The sequence below is a fragment of the Lissotriton helveticus genome, chromosome 1_1 (genome assembly GCF_964261635.1).
Source record: "Lissotriton helveticus chromosome 1_1, aLisHel1.1, whole genome shotgun sequence".
Taxonomy (NCBI): domain Eukaryota; kingdom Metazoa; phylum Chordata; class Amphibia; order Caudata; family Salamandridae; genus Lissotriton; species Lissotriton helveticus.
This window is the reverse complement of record NC_136057.1, coordinates 2,109,935,352-2,109,962,368: the sequence shown is the minus strand read 5'-3', so window position 1 is coordinate 2,109,962,368 and position 27,017 is coordinate 2,109,935,352. Positions and strand designations below refer to the sequence as shown.

General features: G+C 45.1%; 1 protein-coding gene across 2 annotated transcripts in view; it reads right to left on the bottom strand.

Annotated features, from left to right (window-relative positions):
- Window positions 1–27,017, bottom strand: part of PKN2 (protein kinase N2) — a 454,984-nt gene that overhangs the window by 165,361 nt on the left and 262,606 nt on the right. For both annotated transcript variants that reach the window (XM_078645957.1, XM_078645968.1), the window contains exon 11: window positions 11,576–11,747. In XM_078645957.1, coding sequence (XP_078502083.1) covers window positions 11,576–11,747 — 172 coding nt within the window. The remainder of the gene's footprint in view (window positions 1–11,575; window positions 11,748–27,017) is intronic.

Genomic DNA, 27,017 nt, shown 5'->3' with positions numbered 1-27,017 from the left:
TGAGCCTAGCACTGGAATGTCTGGATAAATGTTGTGAATTAGGGACAGTAAGACCTAAGAGTATTGACATTGGTACAAAGGTACGTTCTTACTCTGTTGACCTTCTCTCCTTCTGTCCCAAGAGGTTTAAAAGGAAATTTCATAAACGCAAACATTTGAGATCGAAATTAAAGCAAAAGAAGTGCTCAAAATTTGCTTACCGATAGCACAAGAAGTCACCCATGTGCAAACCTCAGCAACAGGTTTAGGAGTTAAAAAATGTACCTAGATGGACTAGGACATGGTGTCTGAGTGTGGAGTCTTGGGCCAGTAGGCACTCCTCTAATTCAAAAGGATTTGGTGACATGAGAGAATAATCAATGTTAACGTTTGCCACCTTCTTGTGCAGGGCAAGTAGAATAAAATTAATAAAGTGGTTCCAATGAAAATAACCATGTTGGGTAGGATCTTGAGCTCAGGAGGCACATGGTTCCTGTTGTGAAATCAGAGAAATAATCACTTGGATCAAGTATTTCGACAAGAACCTCTGGAATGAACAAAAGGAACCCTATTATAGATAATTGTAACCCTATATAAAACAATACAGATACCTATGCCATTAAAATCCTGAGGATCTCCAATTCTTCAAGGTGATTTATTTTAGCTACAAAGATTGCTCTCCACTTAAAAGGTCGATGTTGCAAGAAACCTATGGTTTGATAGGCTTATCATCTAAGACATTAAAACCAAAGTGAGCTCCCCTTAAGGAGTAGGATATCAAATGGTAAACGTTAATCACACATTCCAAAAATGATTCCTCACAGTCTTACTCTAAAGTGAATTTGTCATTCTGAGATAGGTTGTTATTGCAAGAAGACAGTGCTTACAATACTCAATAAGAATTTCTGAATTGGAGTAAAACAAATAAAATAATTCACTCAGACATGACGATGAAGGACTGTAATGTCTCACTGGTGCTCATTAGTAAGTGTAAAATACAGTTCATTTTTGTCAGACCTTTTTTCCGGGTCTTAGAGCAAATAGTGCAAATTTGGCACTATCCGTGATGGATACGGTTTGTCACTACTGAAGCAGGGTCTAGTTTTACCATATAGTGCCCCAGTGCCATTCTGTCCACATCTGAAGCATGAGAGTCTAAATTGTCCTTGCCAGCCCATAGACAGGATTGTGTTAAAACTGTCCACACTGCCTGGAGCGTCTACAGAGGCAGTAGTCCCCATGCCCTCCTGTATACTCAGATGCATCTCTCCTATGACCTCTTCGTGTACATCTTTCTGAACATCAAGATGTAGCAATAACAGGATGAGTCTGTCATTTAGAAGAACAAAATTGGCTAAGAGTAGGAGTGGGGGCCAAGAGGGTCAACTGGGACTTTCCACAGCTTTAGAAACTAAGACAGCGACATGGCTCGAAATAGTAGTTGACCTTTTGATAAACTTTTGTACCTTTCGGCACTTCTGCCTTCTTTATTGTCATTGTACTTTGAAACTCATTCTCTCTCTTTCCTTTGCCATGATTTTAAAATTGACTAGATTGCATGTTTTTGCTCTTCATCTAAAATGTGTCTCTGACACTTGTTACTTGCCAGACTCAGTTATTTCTGACTAAAGATACGTCTCTTTGACATTTATTGTCCAGATTGTTTCTTGAATAAATGGTGCCACTTCTGACTCAGTTCCTGCATCTCACACGTGTCTTATTATTTTAGATAGCCCATCCCTGCTCAAATTAAGGTGGTGAAAGACCACCCTAAAATCACCCTCCAACTCTACTGTTAGGATCTTTGGTACTACTGTTTTGCAAAAGAAAAAAACCCCACTTCAGATGTATATTTAACTCTTCAATGACAGCTTGGTTGATTAGTAAAAGCTCACTGATGTTGGCCTGGGTCCAGAAAGACTAACACACACACTATAAAAGTCAATATCCAAATTTGTGATCTCGCCCCCACCCCTCCCCAAAAAAACACAAAATCATTAATTTTTTTACACAAAGTATATATCCAAGGACACCATCTTCTGTGCACCACTTCCAATTGATTGGACAAGGGTGATTTAGGATACGGGTTCACTCTGGGTAAACCAACTCTATATTTCACCTATAGGACATATAGAGGAACAGAGCAGGGATCTACGTGGGCGCTTTAGGAGAATGGAGGGCGAGAGCTTTGTCATGGTCAACACATACTTGCCCCAGGTCTGCAAGAGTCCTCCCTGCAATAAGTCAACTAGCTATTAGCACACGCTTAACAAGCACTACTGCTGCTGGCAAGGGATTTGAACACTAAGTGGATCTCAAAAGACCCCTTGATCTATGCCTGCACGAAACTAGGGGGATATGCACAATCCATGACCCTCTGCGATATAGGAGAGGAAATCAACAGCCAGGATAGATGCTATTCATATTTCTCTGGGGTCTACAACTCTTACTCCAGAAATTATTACTTTTTCACTCACCAAGCACATACATGCCCATCGAATTTAGGAAAACAAATATTTGGCAAGGGGATCTCCCTCTGCATTAATAACTACATTACAAACTAGAAAGCAAATGATAGACTAGATACATGGAACTTGAATAGTCGTAATATAGTGAAGGGCCTGCTAGCCTTGCCCAAAAAAACCTTCACTGAAAATGATGGGTCTGTGACAAGTGCCAACACACTTTGGGAAGTCTACAGGAAGGTTATAGGGAGCTGCATGATATCTGGCAAAGCAGGGACATAAAGGGAAATATATTGCATCTAGAGGACACACAAAAACCTGAAACCCAGGCTTTAGTGGTAAGAACAGACAAAGAGACAAATATAAATGACTAAAAACCAAAGAAGCACTGTACTCAGTAACTGGGTGTGCAAAGAAGACTACGAGATGTGGGACAAGGCCGGAAAACTGTTAGTCTGGCTAAGCAGACGGGAGGAATGGACAATACACACAGCAATAATCACCAGACAATTAGGCAGACTAACCAAGGGAGATATGACAATCACTGAAAAATCCAGAACAAATTTCTATGAATCCTAACTCACATGCCATGACTGCAATATGAAATGCCTAACTAATATTGCTGCCCTCCCAGAGTCCATAGAGGACCTTTGAGGCGATGTCGGGCCTCCGGGTTAACTGGACTAAATCTGGAGTGTACCCCTTTGATGCGCGCATGGAGGAGACCGACGTGAGCATCAATGGTTCACGGCTTCCATGGTACCCTACCACTTTCCGATATTTAGGTTTATTTATTTATCGGTCGCCTGAGGGTTTGCTGGAAGGAAACTTAATGAGAGCGATCTCAGCAGTGCGAGCCCAAGTGCAGTTTTGGAAAACACTCCCGCTAAATGTTATGAGTCGTGTCACACTATTGAAGATGATAGTCATCCCCAAGCTGTTATACTATTTCTCGAATCTCCCGGTTTACGTCCCAGCCAGAATCTTCCGAGACATGGAGAAGCGCAGACAGTATGGGTGCCAGATCTGACCACATTTGCCTGTTGAACGGCTAATTAGGGCCATAGCATTGGCTGCCTTAATAGTAGAGGCTGCCATGACTGCAAACCTCTTACCGGCACCATCCATCCTTCTTCCTTCTTTGTCTGGTGGCACCAAGGAAGTAGCCACCGGGTTCTTTGAATTTCTCTGCGCCGCCTGCGTCACAACTGACTCTGGTCTGGGGTGTCCTATTAGACAGGCTGCAGCAGACTCTGGCGCTCTATACTTCTTTTCAATCCTTGGGACTGAAACCGCTATGGAAGCCGGAGTTTTCAAAATTTGTAGGCCCTCTTCCCAAATATGAGGGATAATTGGAATAAATCTAGCTGATTTCCTGGCATCGTCCTTGAAATCATACAAGAAACAGTCTGTTTCTTTAACCTCCATATCCAATTTAAACCTCTTCGCCGCTTTTTCCATGATGTCGTGGAAATCTCCGATGTCTTGAGGAGGAGAGGTGGATGGCAGTGGAGATGGTGACGGGGCCGATGGCAAGATGTATTCATTCCATTCTTGTCCCGAAGCATCATGAACAAGCTCCCCTTCTTCGGGTTGTTCATCCTCGTCGGATTCCGTTAGGTCATCTCGTATTGTAACCAAAGGCGGTGATCTCACCCCTTGATCTTGAATGGTGTCCTTCGCCTTGGCTTGCTGCGAGGAGTCTATTGGCGTAGCTGATTGAGGGGCGTTTGCCTTCGGGAAACGACGGTAGTAGTCGTTTATCATGAATCTGAGGTCAGATACAAGAGATATCGGAATGGAAACTGTGTCCTGCCGCTCTACCTCACGTGATTCCTCTTGTTGCTCTTCCTCCTCATTATACTCACATGTGTCTTGGAAAGACTCATACCTGGAAGATTGAGTTCTGTCCTTAAAGGAGAATACCTCCTCCTCATCTGTGTCTTGGCTCCTTATTTGGAGCTGTGAAGGACTGTAGGCAGCACCTGAGGACTCCTCTCCATCTGAGTCTTGTTCTAACAGAGAAGATGGTGGGAGAGGTGAAATCTTCGTCCATGATGTGAACTCCGCCGATTTGCTGATAGTCGCCGAACCCTTGGACGACTGAAAAGACCGGATTGAAATCATAGTCTTCGACTGTGGAGATTTGAAAGCTTTTGCCGTTTTCAGTATAATTTTCGTCGACGGTGCCGTCGACGACACCGTCGACGGAACCGTTGTCGACGGGTCCACCGTCGACGGGGCTCCCGTCGACATCCTCGTCGACGATGTCGTCGTCGACGGTCTCTTCGTCGACGGGATAATCTTACTCGTCGACGTCGTCGACGCTGCTTTAGATCCTGTCGTCGACGAAGCCGTCGACGACGACATCGTCGACGGTGCAGTCGTCGACGGAACTGAAGGTTTTTCCACAGATTTTGAAGCAAAAAAGTTAGGGAACTGGTCGACGGAGCGGACCCTGTCCCTTTTTGGTCTGACAGCTTCTTCAGAGGAGTAATAGGGAGAGATGACATTGCTTTCTCCTTAGGTTTACTCTTTTTAGGCTCCACTTTCTCCTCAGAAATAGAGGCCTTTCTCTTCTTAGGTGTTAGTTTAGAAGATTCCTCCCCAGAATCTGAGTCTGATATGGCCTTCTTCTTCTGAAGCCATAACAGCAAGCGAGCTTCTCTGTCTCTAAGGGTTTTGACAGGAAAAGTTCTACAGTATTTGCAATCCTTAGCAACATGCTTAGGATGAAGACAGTATAGGCAGTCCTTATAAGGGTCTTCTGAGAAAAGCCTGGCCTTCCCACAGGATCTGCAAGGCCTGAACAGCCTCTTCTTAGAGCTTTCAGCCATATTGAGAAATATAGTCACACAATACCTTAATCCAGAAGTCAGGATATAAAAATCAAAAGGTCAAAAGTTCACTCAGGCACAGTAAACTGAGCAGAGCTCAGGGAGACTCCTTTCTCACACGAAGGCGGTTGGAAATATGAGGCAGGAAGCTTCTGCTGGGGAGTGTGAGGTCAGGGCAGCAATGCTGATTGGCTGACTTTTCATCCGTAACCTATCCAAGTCTTCTGGAATTCCTTACCAGGATGTAACACAAATGCTATAGTCCCTATGGGATTTTCTATGCAGTTTTATCTTCTCTATGATACTGCTTTGGTCATTCTGTTACCGTGAGACTCCCACCATGACGACGGGGAAGATACAAGCATGTGAATCTATGAAAGATGTAATACTGGAGAAGAGTAATGCCCTTAAAGAACCTATTAACAATAGGAGACTTGAATAAGGATGGCTGATCTGGCAGCCGGAGAAAAGCTGTGATAGCTGCAAGATAACCTGTGAGAGTGCCCAGAGGAGAACACTGGTGGGCCAAAGAAAGTATATACAAAAGGACCGCCGAAAGAGGGGTAGATAGCGGATCCACAGCCTTTGCTGGGCACCATGCCACAAAGTTTTCCATCTACAAGCGTAAACCGATTTAGTGGAGGGAAGCCTGACTGCCAAGAGGACAGTACAGACTTCAGGCAGAAGGTCGAAATCTGTCAACTATCGCCACTCAATCTCCACGCAAGGAGGTGGAGACTGAACAGGTTCGGGTGGAGAACCGTCCCCTGCTGCTGCGACAGAAGATCCTCCCAAGGGGGCAGTCCGATCGGAGGATCTATGGCCATACTCAGAAGCTGGGGGGACCAGACTCTTCATGCCCAGTCCGGAGCCACAAGAATAACTTGGGCCCGGTCATGCTTGATCTTCTTGCGCACTCGAGTCAGAAGTGGTACAGGCGGAAAGGAGTCCAGGAGGCCGCAGTTCCACTCGTGACGAAAAGCGTTGCCGAGCGAGTGCTGCCTTGGAAAGTCCAACGTGCAATACTGCTGAAATTGAGCGTTCTTCGGTGGTGAACAGATCTAATCAAGGCTCTCCCCACCGCAGAAAGAGACCTTGCACCACCTCCGAATGAAGACACCATTTGTGATCAACCAAGCACTGACAGCTGAGCTTGTAAAGCCCTTGCATTCAGAGAACCCGCCAGGTGTTGAACCATCAGGGTCAAGCCCTGATGTTCCAGCCATGTCCAGAAGCGAAAAGTCTCCTGACAAAATGTCCACGGCCCCACCCCGCCCTTTTTATTGCAGAACCACATGGTGGTGGTGTTGTCCGTCAACACCTGCTCCACTTTCCCTCTGAGAGGAAAGAAATGCCTTCAGTGCCAGTCGGATCCCTGGAGCAGCAACAGGTTCATATGGAGCCTGGACTCCACTGGAGACCAGACGCCTCTGATCTCCACCTCTCCCAGATGGCCGCCCCATCCCAGGAGTGACACATCGGCCACCACCGTTAGATCTGGTTGGGGAAGGGAGGGGGATCTGCCTCAGACCAAAGCTTGGTTTGTTAGCCACCACTACAGTTGTTGTGCAGTTCCCTCTGAGATCTTAACATAGTCGAAAAAATTCCCCTGATGCTGCGCCCGCTGGAACTTCAGGTCCCACTTCAGAGCCCGCATATGCCATCTGCCATGATCCACTAGGAGGATGCAGGAGGCCATGAGGCCCAGCAGCCTCATTCTCATCGAAATCCGGGATAGAGGCTGAAACATCAGTATCGTAGCCCAAATATCCCGGACTCACTGCTTGGGAGGATAGGCCCGAAACAGCACTGTGTCCAGAACAGCTCAAATGAAAGGGAGCGACTGAGAGGAAGTCAGGTGTGACTTTGGCATGGTTAGTGAACCCCAGTGAGTGCAGGTGGTCCGCTGTAGTCTGGAAGTGGGAGACAACAGCCTGGGGCCGCCGGACTGGCCCGCCTGCAGGCTCCCAGACTTGCAAGGTCCCACGTTGGCGGCCATACAGAGGCTGGGCAGCTTCCGTGAACCATAGCCACAAAAGGGACAAAAAGCAGACTGGAGTGGGCGAGAAGGCGCAGTGAGGTCCAAAGATTTGCCATTAGCTCTAGAATCTTTAAAGCGCTCCAGCGCAGAGTCTGCTTTGTCGCCAAAAAGACGACAACCATCAAAGGGCACGTCCATCAAAGTTGACTGGATATCTCCCGAAAAGCCAGATGTCCTCAACCAGGCATAGCACCTATGGGCTACCGACGTGGCAATTGTTCTGTCCAGTGAGACGGTGGTGTCCAATCCACATCTAATGGCAAATTTGGCTACGTCTCTCCCATCCGCCCCTGCCTGGGAAAGAATTGCCTGGGCCTCCTCCGTGCACTGAGGCAGCACCTGCGTGACCGTATCCCAGATAGTATGGAAGTAACGGCCCAAGAGGCACGCTGTATTCACCGACCACAGTCTCAAGCTGGAGGAAGAGAACATACACTTCCCAAGATGGTCCAGATTCTTGAATTGCCATCTGGATGGGCTGAAGGGAATGCACCTTTAGAAGAAGAGACTTGGATCACCAAGCTCTCAGGTGAAGGGTGTTGGGTCAAGAACACTTGGTCGCCTGGGGCAGGGCGGTAGCGATGGGCAATTGTTCGCTCCACAGAAGCCCATCCGCTGGGCTTGGACCAAGTGCCCAGGAAGAAATCAGTGAGGGCCTCATTGAACAACAATAGGGGTTCAGAAGGACACCTAAGGCTGAAGCATCTCTGGCAGGAGGTTAGTCCTGACTGCCACCAAAGGGAGCTCAAGGCCCAAGACCTTGCTGCCCTTACCACCACAGCATAGGACACTCCCTCCTCCATAGCCATGGTACAGGAAGAAAGCAACACAGTATCTGGAGAGGTGTCCAGACCACTGGCATCACCCAAGTCCTCTCTCCAGTCCATTTTTTCTAGCTGGTCAGTTAAAGGGTCCAGCGACCCCCTCCCAGTCCTCATTACCACCCTATGGTCGGTTGGGAACACCAGGGATTAACAGGGGAACAAAAGTACCATCCGGCTTCGGTTCGGACGTCGATTCGGATCCGGGTACAACTTCGGTCGGGGACATGGTCAACGCTGGTGGCGTAGTCGTCGAGATCAGCGCTGGGGAAGGTTGAGCAAGATCGACTAGTGTCGATCCGGATTCAGGCCTGGATCTGCTGGGGCCCTCTGGCACCAGAGTAGCCGGCATCGAAGGCTCAGGACCCCTCATCCGCTCTGGCGAAGGTGCGCCAGCAGAGTCAGGCTGTCCAAAGACGAGGTGTAAGGCCTCGTAGAACTACTTAAGTTGGGCAGGGTATGCTCCGGCTCCCAGAAAGGGTGAGAGGTGTGGAGTCGTCCCTGAAACAGGCACCTAATACGGAGCCTTTGAGCAACGACACTCCGAGTCCCGCGTCGAGTCAGCCGACCATGAGAAGAGAAAGAGCAATTGGGCTTCTTCGCCTTCTTCTTGTGTTTCGACTTACCGGAAGACCTCTACGACTTAGAGTGCGATGAGGAGCGGGGGCTCCGTTAACGGTCTTGAGACCTTCCTCTCGAACGAGGCCAGGACTGGTCCGACGTTGGGACATTCCTCGCCCACCAGAAGTTCAAGACTCGAAAAAGATGCAGAGAAAAGTAACAAAAAGGTTAGCCAAAAAACAGCTATGGGGTTGCTCTCTCTGGATCTGCGCTAGGCTGGCGCATAAAAAGAAAGTACTGACGTCAGCACGCACGGGTGGCATCTAAGTTGGCACCGCAACGTCATCTCGGCGACCACGCCGTTGATGACGGACGCGGAGTCCACCAACGCGACATATCAACACACAGGGGCACTGCTAAAGAAAAATACCTGGATCCAGACTGCGCCTGGGTGAAATTCTAAAGGTAGGGAATCTACAACTGTCTCTTTCAGATTTGATGCTGTGTAGAATTTATTATTACAGATAACAATCACACAGATACAGGTGAGCATACGTCAACCTTTGTCTGAGGTGCTCTAAGGACAAGGAACAGTACTTGTAGAGAAAGTGGAGGAAATGAGGGCAGAAGTGGAGAAGAAACTGCCAAGAATTCATTGGAATGACAAATGAACTAACGGCTTCATCATCAATCATGGGGACCCGGGACGTACTGGACCAGTTATTAAAAACTGGTTTGTAAACTAGGACCATATATGGGTCAGAAGAGAATGCAAAATATTAGGAAAGCTGAGTAGGGCTGACACCTGGGGTCTAGAACCATGCAAGACATTGAAGGATTGCATATGTCAGGTGGATTGACTAGTATTCCAACATGCCTTGGCCAGGTACACTAAAGATTTAACTTTTCTACACATGACAAGGACAAAAGAGGAAGCCACAACTGCAGATTAAACATGGAGGTTTCACATGATTAGAAGTAGGGATTTCTAAATCTTTAGACAGTTGTCTCTGAATGGAGCCTGACCCTGGGTGACTTATGTAGAAGAGGGGACACATGTTTTATTTCAACTAATTAGAAATAGAGAAAACCAAAATAAACCCTTTCAGGAAGTGAGACAGTCAAAATAAAGAGGCAACAGTCGAAAAGGGGGAAGTAGGAAAATGAAAGGGTCTGATAACAGACCTTTCAGATTTATCAAATACGTCTTTAAGTCAGAGAAACCATCTGTAGTATAAGTACCTAAACTGTAGCTATGGGAATAATCTAAAGAGTTAATACAAGTAAACTCATCAAACTTCATTGTTAGTGAGTAGGTGACCAGGAATGGACTTGTGAGAAGTTTGATGCATTTGCAAAGGAATAGGCACAGGGCTCAACAGTAGTAGAAAAATGTAAATAGGGGCCAATGCCACTGCAGCCTGCTGTGCTGCAAAACCGCAGTGAGGAGACACTGCATGTTTAAACATGCATTTGCTTACTTAAGGGTTGGAGCCTAAATTTGAGAAAAAGGGTAATTCTCTTCCGACATTTGAATTTTCTTGTGTAGTTTTTAATTTTAATATAATATAGCACACTAAGTCAGAGTTAAGTTCATTGAACATACTATAAAGGTACCAACATTTCTGATCTGAATTTAAGTATTGAAAGATATGATTTACAGCTTCGAATCTTGTGCAGCAAATCTCAACATCTCTTCATGTTTCCCATCACAAATTAGAGACCACATGTCCTGCCCTTAATTGATCACACTGCATGCACAGGAATGAAAACACCCCTTTTTTAAATAAACCAGCAGGTACATTTTCTGCAGACACTTATAGTTTAACAATTTACTTTAGCAAACTCAAGTCACTTAGGAACCAAAGTCTGAGCACTGATCTAGGTAGAGTAAAATCCAGCCTTCCACCTACAGTTACATCATGCTGCTGCACTTAACTGGCAATGTGGATTGCCTGAACCAGGAAACTTTCAGGCTTAGATGTGAGTAAAATTAGAAATACCATTTTATGGTGGATTGAAGGGTAAATGGCAGTAAGTTTCAGCATGTACTACAAGACAATTTATAATACAGAAAATGCATGGAAAGCAGTCTCTAGGCGAGGAGATCCACCTCCGCCTTACTCAAAACCACCTAGCCTTCAGAAAACAACTTAAAACATGGATATTCGATAAGTAAAACCCCCCCCCCCCCTTCCTCAAGCGCCTTGAGACCCTATGGGTATGTAGTGCGCTATATAAATTCTGACTTGACTTGAGAAACAATAGGTCAGACAGAAGGTCAGTCGCAGATCAACGTCTTATAATCTGTACTGTCTCATACACTTGATATAATAGGGATGTCTGTGCATAACAATAGAGGTGTCTCATGTTCTATGTACCGTGACTCTAATTTGGTGGAAGCAATTGCAGTATCAATTAACTGTCTTCTCTCTTCCTCCAATCAGTCGTAAATGTGAAGGGATCAGATTTATGAAAATTATTTTCATGACAAAACATACAGCATTCGTGGCCTACTATGTGCTCAGAGAAAAACATGTCCTTTATAAAATAAATGTAATTCAACTTTAAACAGCAGTGCTTTTAAAAAACTGTAAGATGGAGATCAACAGTTTTACTGAACATATTACACCAAAGGGAAAAATAGGCGATTTAAATAGCTTTCAATTAAATCTTTTCCAATATTAAACATTTAAATAGTATAGAGAGTTGATGACAGCTGCTATTAGAAAACTATTAGGAATGTAACCTTCCAGATATCATATACATAAACACTCAAAGATACACAGAACATGAGCTTTCTTGCTGCCATACATCAAGTTAATCGAATTAAATGAATGTGCTGACCTTAAACACTTCGTTAAAACATACCTCACTGGAGATGAAGGTTCAGAGTTGCGTCTATCCACTGCTGGCACTGTAGAATGCGCCGAAACCTCAGGGCTGAAGGTACCAGAATGATTTACTGGTATTGCTCTTCTCACAAGTCTTCCCCAAGTTGCAATATTAATATTCATTTGAGGTGCACGGAGAAATGTTTTGCCTGTTAATATTGTGAACGTAAAAATAAGGGTTAATGATTCCTCTAGAGTACATCTAGACCTGACAGAATTTTCATCCATTCGTTATTGATCAATAAAATATGGCAAATACCCATTTCCAAACTGTAAGAAATGTCATGATATATTTAAAATTTGTCAAAACGTAAAATCAAAACAAACATCGCACAACTTCATATAAACAAAGCTATTGTTTTCCTACCTAAATTTCTTTTTATTGAAATACTCACCAACCCTCATCATACTTCCACATTCTTTCTTACAATGTAGACAAACTGTCTGCAAAGCGTTTTCCCATCCTGGCCCAGTCCTCACTCTGCATATGGTAAGAACTCAATTATGGACTGATAAGTAATGCCCGGTGCCACTACCTCATTCAGTATCTTTAAGGTGTAGACTGAATTTTAATTAGTAAATGAGATTTTATTGAAAAAAATCTATCTACAGACCAACATCCCGAAAACATACCTAAAAGAACAGTGAAAGTTAGCACAAAATTGAATATATATATATATATATATATATATATATACACATACATACACACACACACAAAGGTGAGGAAAAGTTACAGTTAGGAAAACGTTATTCTTTCTATACAAACTCAAATTAAACTACACAAGCATTAGAAATTCTAAAGGTATAGTTATAATTTAAATGTTTAATTTAGCCACCGCCTTCAAATTATTATAACTCGTGTACCTCTGTGCACACGGTTGTCACCTCACTCACCACACTACATTACTTATAACCTCGCCACTTTACCATACAGTGTAGAAAAGCGTTGTACATTAGAGTGTAGGGGTATAGAGTGAAGTAAAGCATTGGAGAGAAGCATACAGTAGTAGACTGGAGTTGCATAGAGTAAAGTATTGCGTTGTACAGTGAAGCTGCACAGAGTGGATTGTTGTATAGTGGCAGAGTGAGGTAAAGTCTTGTACAATGGAATGGAGTTGCATAACGTAGTGTGAAATAAAGTATAAGTGTATTGGTGTGTCGCAGAGTGGCATGGAGTAGCGTAGAGTCAAGTAAACTTATATATAAATTGAAGTGAAGTCTTGTACAGCACAGTGGAGTTCTGTGAAGCAGGTTGTTGGAAAGTAGAGTGTTGTACAATGGCCAGTGGAGTGTACCAGGATTGTAGTGTCGTAGAGAGCCATAACGTTTAGTAGTGTTTTACAGAGAGGAGTTATATAGAGTGGAGAAGAGTGTCGTAGAGTGGAACGGGGTAGTATGGAGTCACGTACACTGGAGCAGTGCACAGTGAAATACTGTACAGTGGACTACAGTGGAGTGGCATACAGTTGAGTGGAGACGCGTACAGTGGAGTGGCGTATCGTACAGTAGAGTATAGTGCTGTGTAGTAGAGTGCTGGGAAAAGTCGTAGAGTGTTCTGCAATAGAGTGCACGGGCATAGGGTGGAGTGCAGAGTTGGACAGTGGAGTAGAGCATAATAGAGTGTCGGAGCATAGTAAAGTTTTGTATAGTGTCATTATATAGTGCAGAGGAGAGTATACTGGAGTGGCATAGAGTGTAGTAGCATACAGTAGAGTGGCATACTGTGGAATAGCGTACACTGGTTTGTTGTGGAGTTGTATACAGTGATATAGAGTGGAGTGACATACAGTGGCGCGGAGTAGTGTGGACTAGCGTACAGTGGAGTAGGGCAGAGTCGAATACCATACAGTGGAGTAGCATAGAGTGGCGTTGCCTACAGTGTAATAGTGTAGAGTGGAGTAGCATAGAGTTGAATAGCATACAGTGATGTGGCACAGACTGGAATGGTGTAGTATAGAGTAGAGTGGGATAGCATGCAGTGGAGTGGCGTTCAAAAGACTAGTGCAGAATGCAATGGAATACAAATGAGTGGCTTATAGTGGAGTAGTGTACAGTGGTGTGGAATGGACTGGGATACGGTGGAGTTGGTTAGAGAATGATAGCATACAATGTAGTTATGTACAGTGGGGTGACATCCAATGAAATAGCGTTAAATGGAGTGGCGTACAGTGAATGGCAAACACTGGAGTGGTCTGCAGTGGAGTAGCGCACAGTGTATATAGTGTAGTGGCATACAGTGAAAGTGGAGTACAGTGAAGAGGTATATGGTGGAGTAGAATACAGTAGAGTGGGGTAGAATGTAAAAGCATACAAGGAGTGGGGTGCAATGGAGTAGAGAAGAGCGGAGTGGTGTGGAGTACCGTAGAGTGGAGTGGCATACAGTGGAGTCTCATCAAGTGGCAAGCAGTGAAATAGTGTACAGTGGAGTGGCATAGAGTGGAACAGCATACAGTGGAGTAGCATACAGTGGGGTGGTGTAGACAGGAGTCACGTACATTGGAGTAGGGCTGAGTGTAATAGCATTCAGTGTAGAGGCATACAGTGTAGAGTAGTGTGGAATGCATGGAGTGCTTACAGTGTAGTAGCATAAAGTGGAGTGGCATAGAGAGGCGTGGAGTTGTTGCAGTGTAATGGCGTAGAGTGAAATGTTGTATAGTGGAATAGCGTGCATTGGAATTAGATAGAGTTTAATAGCATACAGTGGAGTGGTGTACAATGTAATAGCGTAGAGTGAAGTACATTACACTGGAGTGGTATACAGTGGAATAACGTACAATGGAATAGAGTGGAGTGGCACTGAGTGGTGTAGAGTGCATTAGCGTATAGTGGAATGGCATAGAGTGGAATACTGTAGAAAGGAGTGGTGTATAGTGGGGTCGCTTACGGATGTATGTGAAGTTTGGCAGGAATGTAGATTATGGCATGCAGAGTAAAGCAAAACAACGAATTGCACTGCCTTGCACTTCTCCAGATTTAGCAAGCAACACAGGGGACTTGAATTACTTCGTAAATCTGATTTAAGTATTGCGCTGCTCATGTGAAACCATGCTTTACGCAGGGGTCACGCAATACAATAACACAGCTAAGCAGGAAATGATATATCGGGACACAGTAATCTGCAGTAATATCACAGTATACTATTGTACATGGTGATGACAAGGCATTATATGGTTGGCTAATGGCTGTTTGGACAAAATTAAAAGGCTGCCATATTATTTTTATAACACTTTGGCTGCATTCTGTCTAAGGGCCTTAGATAAAGATGCATGCTGCCACTTTATTAAAGTGGTTATATATATGTATATATATATAACACAAATCCCGCCTCACAGTAGAAACGGGTCTGACAAATGCACGGGTCACCTCCATGTAAGATTTATTTTCAACACTGAGAAGATGGTACACCACCAAAAGGGAAAACACCTGGCAGACGCATTTCGGCGTGCGCCTTCCTCATTGCCAGCTTTGTGTTTGTCCTGTTTGTGTTTCGCGGGGCTTTGACATACTGTGTCCTCAAATCCTATTGGACCATTTGATGTCCAATCAGGAGAGCCGATTTGAATGTCTGTCCAGAATGAGCTGTTACCATGCTGATAATTAAAGTGCCCCATTATACTTTGGTCTCCATAAGCTCCCATAAGCAAACTTGCATGCAGCTCCTTACAGCTAATGTCGGTTAAATAACCCGCTCAAGCACACAGTGTTGCCCTGACTTTGTCAGCTGTCGGGCCGCACACGCGCTGCCTCGGAATCATCTGTGCCGATAACTTTTCACCTGGAGGAGTCCTGTTTGGCAGGGGTCTGCCGCTCTCTCCCCAATGCCTCAATCCTGTCTCGGCTGGGGGGGCGCCGCATGTGCGTTCAGCACTTTCACCAAAGAGTTTTTGCCGGTCTTTGGCGGAGCTCCAAACCGAGAGGCGTGTCAAATAGCAACGCCGACTGTTGCAACATGTAGAACACCAATCCCGCCTCACAGTAGAAACAGGTCAGACTCATGCACAGGTCACCTCCAGGTAAGATTTATTTTCAACACTGGGAAGATGGTACACCACCAAAGGGGAAAACACCTGGCAGACGCGTTTCGGCATGTTACGTCCTCATTGCCAGCTTTGAGTTTGTCCTGTTCATGTTTCGCGGGGCTTTGACATACTGTGTCCTCAAATCCTATTGGACCATTGATGTCCAATCAGGAGAGCCGATTTGAATGTCTGTCCAGTATGAGCTGTCACATTGCTGGTAATTAAAGTGCCCCATTGAACTTTGGTCTCCATAAACTCCCGTAAGCAAACTATATATATATATATATATTACATATTTTTGAAATACGTTACGGAGCACTGCACTAGTATATTCTCCAAGCACAGCTCATACTCTTTCATATTACATCACTTATTCATAACAACAATGATGACATCTCAATCTACATAATTTATGAGAATATTGTGCATGATAGCAGGGCGAGAGATCATGTAGTCTAGCTAGTGAATTCACATCACTATGTATGGAGGTGCGCGGGCCATAGTAAGTTTTAGGTGGGGCGTAAATTGTTGCTAAGTTATGACTACAACTTTAGAATTTATTTTATTTGTGGAGTTTAAGTTAGTTTTGTATACAAATTAACAAAGCTTCCCCAACTAACTAATACTCATTCTTTGATTTTTTCCATTGAATTAAAAACAATAAAAAAAAATTAAAATGTGTTTTAAAATCATAGGTGAAGTGGAGTATTGTCAAGTGGAGTTTTATTGAGTGAAAGACAGGGGGGTGTCGTCGAGTGGAGCATGGTGTAGTGAATTAGTGTTGTATACTGGCGTAGAGTGCAAGGGCACAGAGTAGAGTAGACTATTGTAGAGTGACGTCGTACAGTGAATTGGTGTGGTGTCGTGGAGCGGCGGGACAGAGTGGAGCGGCGGGACGGAGTGGAGCGCCAACACAGAGTGGGATTTTTAGTAAAATTACAGGTAAATTACTTTTGCGATTACTTTTTTTTACACAATGTAGTATAACGGGATACTACACTGGGACATTTCCTGTAAACAGGTAGTTTGTTGAATTTGAAAACCTAAAGAAATTCTTTAAAATTGTACTCTTAGAAACGTTTCCAAGAAAAACAGTCAATATTATCTTATGGAGGAAAATAGTGTTATTGGTTTTAGGGTAAGTATTCGGTAGTGGTGGTTGAGGTTCTGGGGGTAGACTCATGGTAGCTTCAAAAGCGGCAAGCCTTTGAAGCTTCCCCTTTGTGGACCCTGACCATCCTAGTGGAGGAGACTTGGCACCTCGTCCCAGGATATGCATTGTTTCAGGCCCCCAAGAGCATCAGGCTCTCGACTCAGGGTCCAGAAACTTGTCTGGTGGTGGTAGCTGAAAGCAGCCACTCAGCCTGGACACTGGTGGTAGGTTAGCTTTCAGGGGGCATCTCGAATATGCCCTCTGTGTGCATTTTTCATTAAATCCCACACTGGCATTAGTGTGGGTTTAATGTGCTGAGAGGTTTGATACCAAACTTCTCAGTTTTCAGTGTAGCCATTATGGTGCTGTGGTGTTCTTAATGACAAACTTCCAGCACCATTACTCCGAATGGCAGCACTGCACTTACAATGTCTAAGAATGCACTTAGACACTGTAGGGGTACAGGGCTCATGCACCTGTACCCTCACCACTGGTATAGTGCACCCAGCTAGAGGGGTGACTGATCTATGCCAAGGTGAAAAAGGGGAGACGCTTGCACTGCTCCCCTGGCCCCTCCCCTCCCCCACCCACTGCCTCCCTCCACCCCTCCCCCCAAGCTAGTACAGCCTTGAGGACTCCATCACCCGTGGCCAGCTCAGATTGTGTCCTGGGGAGCAAATCCTTGGGACACAGTAGTCCCTGTGCCCCCTCTCCCCTTATAAATGTGATTCAGCTCAGGGGATGGGACGCTTGGGTCCTATTCAGGCTGGGGAGGGGGACTGCATGCCCGCTACCCTTTATTCCATGTCGTAGATTGTCTTAGAGTGGAGTGGCGTACAGTGGAGATGGCGGGAGTGAAGTGGTGTGCCATACAGTGGATTGGCGTGGAGTGGGGTGAAGCAGAGTGGGGTAAAGTGGCATGGCAGAATGGCAGGACATAGAGTGGAGTCGAGTGATGTAGACTGGATTGTGGCTGAGTGGTAGACTGGACTGTCGTGGAATGTCGTACATATATATATAAAATTATATTTTAATAGGTAGCGTGGAGTGGCGTAGAGGAGTGGCATGTGGAACAGTGGAGTGGCATGTCCTATAGTCGAGTGGTGTGTCACAGAATGTCTTACAGTAAAGGGGCCTCAAGTGGAAGGGGCCTCAAGTGGGAAGGGTGTTTTACAGTAAAGGGGCCTCAAGTGGAGGGGATTGTCTTACAGTAAAGGGGCCTCATGTGGAGGGACCTGTTTTACAGTAAAGGGGCCTCAAGTGGAGGACCGTGTCTTGCAGCAAAGGGGCCTCAAGTGGAGGACCGTGTCTTGCAGCAAAGGGGCCTCAAGTGGAGGGACATGTCTTGCAGTAAAGGGGCCTCAAGTGGAGGGGCATGTCTTGCAGTAAAGGGTCCTCAAGTGGAGGCGCGTGTCTTACAGTAAAGGGGCATCAAGTGGAGTGGCGTGCCGCAGAGTGCAGTAGACTGGTGTAGAGTGAAGGGGCATAGAGTAGAGTGCTGTAGACTGGAATGGCGCACAACAGCGTAGAATGCTCTAGAACAGAGGGAAGTGGTGTGATTTAGTTATGTTTTGCCATATATCATTTTTAGATGTCAATATGTTATGTTATAAATTTACATAGCGCACGAATACCAACGGTGTCTTAGCGCTAGCAAACCGAGAAGCGAGCAGAAGCACTATTCAACGAACAGCCAGGTCTTAATGGCTTTCCTGAACAATGTCAGGGAGGGAAGATTTCGGATGTTAAAAGGGAGGGAGTTCTAGAGCCTTGTAGCTCCCACCACAAATCTTCTGCCACCTCCGTTTGATTTAAAAAATCTTTGAGAAGATATTACTTATGCCTCTTGTGATCTAAGGCATCTATTTGGAGAGTACCAATAGAGTGAACATTTCAAGATCTGAGGGCCGATCCCGTGTAGTGCCTTGTATGTGATACACAGGGTTTTAAACTTGATACGACATTTGATTGACAGCCAATGCAGACTCTGGAGGTTATTTCCCACTGACTGAAAATTGGGAATCTCCAAGAGGAGCCTTGCAGCCGCATTTTGGATCATCTGGAGATTACGTAATTGCTTATATACCATAGAGAATGAAAGGTCTATGGTGTGTGGTGGCACAGAAATAGCTGTGAGGACGGGTAAATGTTAGAGCAGCAGTAGGCTAAGATATTCCCATCAAACCACCCTTTGTTGGCGGACTCTCATCATATGGGATATTAGTAGAAACACCCAACTCTACCGCCCAAACCATCAGCTGATGGTGCGGGAGTGGATGAAAATGATGTACTCTTGCCAAACTGCTGCTGTTTGGCAAGAGTACATCATTTTCACTTTCATTCTCGTTGGTATATAAGTGGATGTTGTAGGAGATGGGATGACAGGTCTTTAAATGTATCTCCTTTGACCCTTCTTATACATTTTTGTTTTGCGATTACGTAATTGCTTCATGGGAATGCCAAAATATAACCCATTACAATAATCCAGTCTGGAAAGGACTAGCGATGGGCCTACAGTTTTCCTGCTTTCCTCAGGTAGGATTTTCTCGATTGCTTTAAGAATGAAGATACCCGATGATAAAACTGTCTTAACTTGGGCTTCAAAGTCCAGTCTCTGTCTATCATCACACCCAGATGTTTTACTTTGGGGACATGGATTGGTGCGGTTCCCAGGTCATCTGGCCACCAAATCACCTCGGTTTTCCTGGAATTTAGCTTAAGGCAGTGCGAACTCATCCATGAGCTGACTGCTGTCATACAGTCCCTAATTCGGTTTACTGGTGGTTGGGTATTTTTGCTGATGGATACCACAATAGGACCGCAGAGTGGAGTGGCATGTCAGAGTGGAGTGTCAGAGTGACATACCGTAGAGTGTCTTAGAGTAGAGTGGCGCACAGTGGAGTGGCATGTCGTAAAGTGGCTTGTCATACAGTGGATTGGTGTGGAGTGTCATAGAGTGGAGTGGCATGTCATAGAGTGGAGTGGCATGTCATAGAGGGAAGTGGAATGGAGTGGCGCAGTGTGGAGTGGCATGTCAGAGTGGAGTAAAGTAGTCCACATCCCCAAGCTCTAAAAGGCCCCGGGGACCTCATCCCAGGGCCAAATTGCAAACAAGCATTGGCATAGCCAATAAAACTCACCTTTTGGACCTTACAAGTGTTTAGCCACCGATATTGGCTTTGCCATTGTCTTTAAGCTATGTTATAGAGCAGTGTGGCTTCTGTGCAGTATGTGGTAAAGATATCAAAAAAGTGTTATAAGCATTTTTGCTACCTTATCTATTACCAAGAAGACATTATGCAAAACTTACCGACCCTATTAAAAAAAAAAAATAACATAACAAATGTCTTCGGGTATTTGTCCTTGCAACACTAGCAACTTCTTCCTGGCTGTTCTAATGCTTGCTTGTTCTAGCTTTTTTGTGTGTGTGTGTGGGAGGGGTGGGTGGGGGGGAGAGACAAACTATGGGAGGGTGGAGGCTGGGAAATAGCTCCTGAATTGCAACACGAGCAGTGGAGGGACACTAATGGAATATCAACAGTTCCCTGATTCTGCGGGCAGACTGAGGTAGTGCTGGGTTCTGGTGTGAAGGTGATGCTGAACGATACTGAGGTGGTGGTGAGTGATGCTGAGATAGTGCTGAAGTGGTGGTGTGCTGGTGCGGAGTTGATACTCAGGTGATACGGAGGTGGTGCGGACTGATGGTGAGGTGTTGGTGCTGCGCTTGTGCTCAGGGGGTGCTGAGCTGGTGCTCTGGTGATGCTGTGCTGAGGTAATGCACTGATGCTGAGGTTGTGCTGATGCTGAAGTGGTGCCGTGTTGGTGCCGAACTGATTCTGAGGTTCTGTAAATTACGAATTCGTTCGTGCTCAGCCTCCATTTTGTAGACGCCGCCATTTTGTTGCCCTCACTTAGGCAGCGCGGCGAACGCGATGTTTTTGTCGTTTCTGTATTTACGTGTCAGGTGGCTTCTTTGCCTGTGTTTACTAACTAGTGTCAGGGTCTTACCGAGTACACTAATTCCTGTCTGAGCTGATTAATCCCCTTCCGGACTATTTGTTGGTTCACACCTTTCTTTCCTCTGAGTTATCTTATCTGCTATCCTTCGCAACATGTCTCTTGCTTTCTTCCGTTTCACGATTGTCCTTCCACAACATGCAGCTGTGTTTTCTCTACTCGTAAAGTGGATTGTGAGGATTCACTTGTAATTTACTCAAGGGGTCGAGTGACAAACAAAACCGGGAAACTTGAGTTGTATTAGACTTAAAGTATTGTCTATAACATTTGCCCATGTCTCATTCTCTTGTGTGATTGCATTTTGCATTGTATTGTAAACCTGTGCGCCACGGAGTTAAGTGGCAGTCTCTTTTGAATCTCGTTTTTATCAACGACTTCTAAGACCACTGTACTAGCTGCAGCTAATAAATACTATCTTCTACGCCAGACGAAGAGTCCGTGTCTCTGTTTCTGACAAGGCAGGTGAATCCAGGCGATTTCAGGCGTACCCTGCGCCGCCGAGCCTTAAGGCTACGGTTCTCCAACTGGCGCCCAACGTGGGGCGACTTCAACGGTAGCAGTTTAGCCCAAGGGTCGTGAGGAGCCCCGCAAGAAAATTCCAGAGGAAGCGCACCACGTGATCAACCCCTGTATGTTGAAAGTGGACCGAAGGTCTTTGACAGCGCGGCTACTCCTCTCCGACGGCTGCTGACGACTGCTGCCCTGACTGTCGCCCTGCCTTGGACCCTTCTGATGATGTTTGGTATAGCGAGACGATAGGCGGACCTTCGCTGGTGTAGGAGGATCCTTAGTTAAGTATTTGGTGGGTCGCTCCCACAAACTTTGTTTTGGTTTTTGGGTTTTTATTCAGGTATTGCAATACCCGAAGCCAAGGGGTAAGTACGTTTGTACTGTTTTATTGATTTACACCCCTTGTTGTTTGTGAACAGTCTAGAGAAGTAACGATGCCTGGACTGAGGAAGTTCTAAAGAATTTGTTGTTTAGGTTGTACGAGGGATTCTCAGTTGGAGGAATCATGTCCGATTCCTCCAGTTGGAACTCCCACTTATGAGCTCTATTCGAAACATGGTATTGGTCCCATTACCTTTAACGAGACATGGGTCCGATACACTAAAAATAGTGGAGTTTTGAAATGGCCCCAAAATGGTAGTTTTGATCCCGCCATACTAGATAATTTGGAAACAATTCTGTTTAAAAGAAAAGCCCGGCCGGCAATTTTTGACTCGTTTCGCCTTTGGCGTAAGGAAGCCAAACAGAAGGAAATTAAACAAGCAAAAAAGGATAAGAAAGCGCAAAATATGTAAATTATAGAGGCTGCTCAGCAGTTCAAAAATGATGAAGTAGATGGTGCGAATGAGATACAAGAGAGACAACATCGCATGGCAATAGATAAATGCTATCCGATGCTGCCTACTTCGTCGTCAAATAAAAGTAAAGAATTGGAAGAAGATTCCCTAATGTCTTGTTTATTGAATTCACCTCCGCCCTATGCTCAAAATACTAATGCACCTCTGTTACCCCCTCCTATTGCTCAACCAATGGTTGCTCCATTACCAATTGTTCAGCAACCGGCTCAGCCTATTAATGCTTCCCTGCCTGCCTCTGCTCCGTCTTTGCCGCCTGTAATTCAGCCCCCACCCCCTCTCCAATTTCCCGCTCTTGTTACTCAGTGGTCTACATTCCAGTCCCCGTTGCGTTCTATGTCTGTAAGGACTCCTGTTCTCTCAAGGGGTTTCCCTACCTCACACAGGAGACTAGCAGATGCTGTTTCAAATTTCTTTTCTCCTCTTCTTGGGTCTTTGAACTTGTCTCCAGCTTTCTCTAGACGACAATCTCGTTGTCAACTTCCTCTTACGGATGAGAAAGTAGTTTTGGGTTCCCTAGCTTGTAAATGGATTAAAAATGGACTAGAATACAGTACAGGAGACATTATGAGTTCCTTTCATCAATGGGCAGAGCCCACACAAAGATATGTTTTTAATGTTATGTGTCAGACTCTTATCAGTGATTGGGAAGATATGGAGTTGGATACTGTTCCTTCGGATTTATTGAAATTACAAGCTGATTTTGATAAAGGTTTTATTGTAGGGCTACAAGTTGAGGAGGCGGTGAATAAACACGTTGCGTTCCGAACAATGTTTTTGTCCTTGTCCGTTTCCCGAGATTGATGCTTCCAAAGGCAAGGGCATTAAGAATTATCCGATGCGTGAAGTTCCCCTAGTATGGAGGGACGCGGTGATTGGTCCGCCTCCTGTCCCTCCTCACTTTCAGCGTATATGGGTTCATGAACCCTGGAAAAGGTCTGAAGTATTGGCGCTTAAACAAACTCTTCCGGATCCTCGTAAAAATCCAGCTGGATATTACAAGGAGTTGTCTCAAACAGTTAAAGCTTGTATTATGAATTTAGCCGATATTGATATGTTATTTGGAAATGTTGTCCCGCAAGCATTATGGGCACGGATTCGTAGGGAGAATCATGTTGGTGAATTAGGTGGTGATTGGGCTGCTATTAGAGCCGCTGACGCTAATCAAGTGGGTGGCGCGAAGCCTGAAGATCTGATTACCAGGCAGAATAATTGAATTGATGAAAACTATGATGCCCGCGGTGCGAGTTAATTGGGATAAGCTGGCTGCATGCAAGCAAAAGAAAGACGAAAGCGTCTCGGATTTCTTCACTCGTTTTGAAGAGATGTTCATTGATCAAGTGGTCAGGATCTGAGTGTAGAGGGGGGTCAGCGATTGTTTGTAGATAAGTTTGTGTACAATTTGCTTCCTGAATTGTCAAATAAATTGAAGAGCTCTGAAAGTGCATGGGCTGTCTCTTCCCCTGCAAAAATAATGACTACTGCACAGTATTATGAGAATAGGGATAAGGAGGAGCAAGAGAAACAGGAGAAGAAAAATAAAGATTTGAAAACGAAGGTTCTGTTACAGCAAGCTTATCCTCCACGTTCTGCACAGCCTCAGTTTTCTCAACCCCCACAGTTTCAGAAAGTGCTCCAGAAACCGGAGTACTTCACACCATGTCCTTCATTGGGTCCTAATCAATCAATGTGCGTATTGTAGGGAAGAGGGACATTATAAGAATAGTTGTCCGGTTTTATTACAGCGTAATAATGGGATGTCTGCTCCACGGGGTCGTGGTATTGCCCCGACTGGATCCAGAGGTAGAGGACGAGGTGTGTCCTCTCAGGAGCAGCGTTCTTTTCCTACATCTACTACGAATTACTTTGATCAGCAGAGAGTTCAGTCCATGCAGTATTATAATGACGATTATTGTGAAGAAAGGGCTGATGATTTTCAGATCGAATAGGACAGCCATGGACGAAGTGAGGGAGTTGTGTCGATTCCAGTAGATCAAAATGGGCCATATATGTCACCATCAACACGATGGGTGTTTCAGAACCGTTTCTTTTGGATACTGGTGCGATGAGAAGTTCTTTTATGCATACTAAACTCCCTGGGGCACCTTTGTCTGGCTTAATAAATACTTCAGTAGGATTTTCTGGCGCCCCAGTTCGTAATCCGGTTTCTTGTCCTTTGCCCGTTTCGATTGGCCCATATGATTTGAATGCTCCACTTATTCTGACAACTGGTTGTGGCGAGAACTTGCTGGGTCTGGATTTATTGAAAAGACTACATGCAACATTGTATTGTTCCCCATCTGGTGTACATCTAACGTTGGGGAAGAAATTGACGTCTTCCATGTATCTATCCCGAGACCAGTTCCCACCTGAGTTGCTTTCTCTTCCTGAAAGTCTTTGGGCCACAGGCCCGAATGACGTGGGTTGTATTGCAATTCCACCATATGATGTCACTATTAAAGAGAATGTGAGAATGCCGCGCATTCCCCAATACCGTATCTCTGCTGATGGGGAGAGAGCACTTTTGGCTATTGTTGATGATTTTATTCAGAAGGGTGTGGTTGAAGAAACAAGAGGAAATGTGTGTAACAGCCCTGTTCTTCCGATCCTCAAAAGGACGCATCCTTCACAGCCTCCTGTGTATAGATTTGTTATTGACCTTAGAGAGGTTAACAAAATAGTTGTACCACAGTTTCCTGTTGTACCAGACATTACAGCTTTGTTGACGATGATTCCTGCTTCGGCAGCTTGGTTTTCGGTCATAGATCTTAAGAATGCTTTCTTCAGCATTCCTATTGCTGAAGAAAGTAGGGACATCTTTGGTTTCTCTTCAGGTGGCCGAAGTTTTAGATTTAAGAGAGCACCCCAAGGCTATTGCGAAAGTCCCTCTATCTATAGCAAGGCTCTTAAGTCACAACTTGATGCTTTCTCTTTGCCCCCAGGTGCCACGCTCATTCAGTATGTGGATGATTTGCTGGTGGCTGCTGATACGGAAGATGTGTGTAAGAATGTGACTGTTGCGTTGTTGCATCATTTGTCTGCTTTACATCATAAGGTGTCTCCCTCTAAGCTGCAATATGCCCGCCAAGAAGTGACCTATTTAGGTCATCTCTTGTCGAAGGAGGGAAGGCGATTGACCCCAGAACGTATTCATGCTATTTCACAGATGTCTGTACCCACCACGCAGAGAGAAGTGCGTGCCTTCATGGGTATCACTTCCTACTGTAGACAGTGGATTCCCAATTTTTCACTTTTAGCTAAACCACTGTTGGTGTTAACGCTGAAAGATACGCCACATCCACTCCCTTGGACGGATGAATGTCAGAAAAGCTTTGATGACCTACGTACTGCTCTATGTTCTGCTCCAGTGTTGGGTACCCCAGATTATAGCAAGTCCTTTACATTGTATGTTCACGAAAGAGAGGGTTGCGCATTGTCAGTTTTGACACAGAAATTTGGAGATAAGCAGAGGCCATGTTCCTATTTCTCCGCTACACTAGACCCAGTAGCTAAAGCTTTGCCCAGTTGTCTCAGAGCCACGGCAGCTGCGGCGATCTCTATTAGACAGTCTGCCGGATTAGTGTTGGATAACACGCTCGTTGTTATGGTTCCACATGCAGTGGATACCCTGTTGAATAGGACAAGAACACAGCACCTTACAAGTGCTCGTTTGTCTGGATGTGAGCTGACACTTCTAGCGAGTCACGTACATATTAAAAGATGTAATACGTTAATTCCAGCCACATTGTTGCCACTCCCAGAAGAAAAAGATGCTCAGGAAAAGCATGATTGTTTTCTCCGAACGGAAGAAGAAACGAAGGGTAGGATTGATTTAAAGGACACTCCGCTCAAGGACCCGGATGGGACCCTGTGGGTGGACGGTTCTTGTTTCAAGCTTCCAAATGGGGAGACTACTTCCGCTTATGCGGTTACCACCTTATGCACAATTGTTGAGACAGCACGTATTGGACATAATTCAGCCCAAGCAGCCGAATTGATAGCCTTGACTAGAGCGTGTGTGTTGTCAAAGGGAAAGAGAGTGAATGTGTATACAGATCGCCAGTATGCTTTTGGCATTGCACACAGTTTTGGTAGGTTATGGAGGGAGAGAGGATTTTTTTACCTCTCATGGAACAAAGATTCAGCATGGTGAGGTAGTGACTGATCTTCTTGAGTCACTTATCTTACCTATACAGATAGCGATCATAAAGTGCAGTGCACATAAGAAAGTCACAGACGAGGTGGGTCGTGGAAATGCATTTGCAGATAAGGTAGCAAGAACTACAGCCACAGATACTGCTAGTCGAATGTATGTGGCAGGTCCTGCAAACTGGGTTAGGGAAATTGGAATGTGTGAAGATACGATTGAGAGTGTGAAAACGATTCAAGGAGAGGCTACTGAGAAGGAATTGAAAACGTGGAAGGAAAGTACGGGAATGTTAGACTCGTCGGGTTGTTGGACGGAATTGTCGGAACATCAGCGATGGTTATTACCAGATGCTTATGTGCTGCCGGTTGTTACTATGGCTCATGGCCCAGCTCACATTAGTGCGAGAGGCATTTGTAAGCTGTTGGCCCCTGTCTGGCAAAATGAAGGAATTCCGAAATGTGCAGAGAATGTGGTTAAGCATTGTATTGTTTGTTTAATGCATAACCCAGGAAAGGGTACCCCTACTCCGGCAGGTCATTTTGCTCCCCCGTCATATCCTTTTGAGGTGTTGCAAATCGATTACATTCATATGGATCGATGTAACAACCTTAAGTATGTTCTGGTGGTGGTATGTGCCTTTTCCCGCTGGATAGAGGCCTACCCCTTGAAAGATAAAACTGCTATGTCAGCTGCTAAAGTGTTGCTTAAGGAGT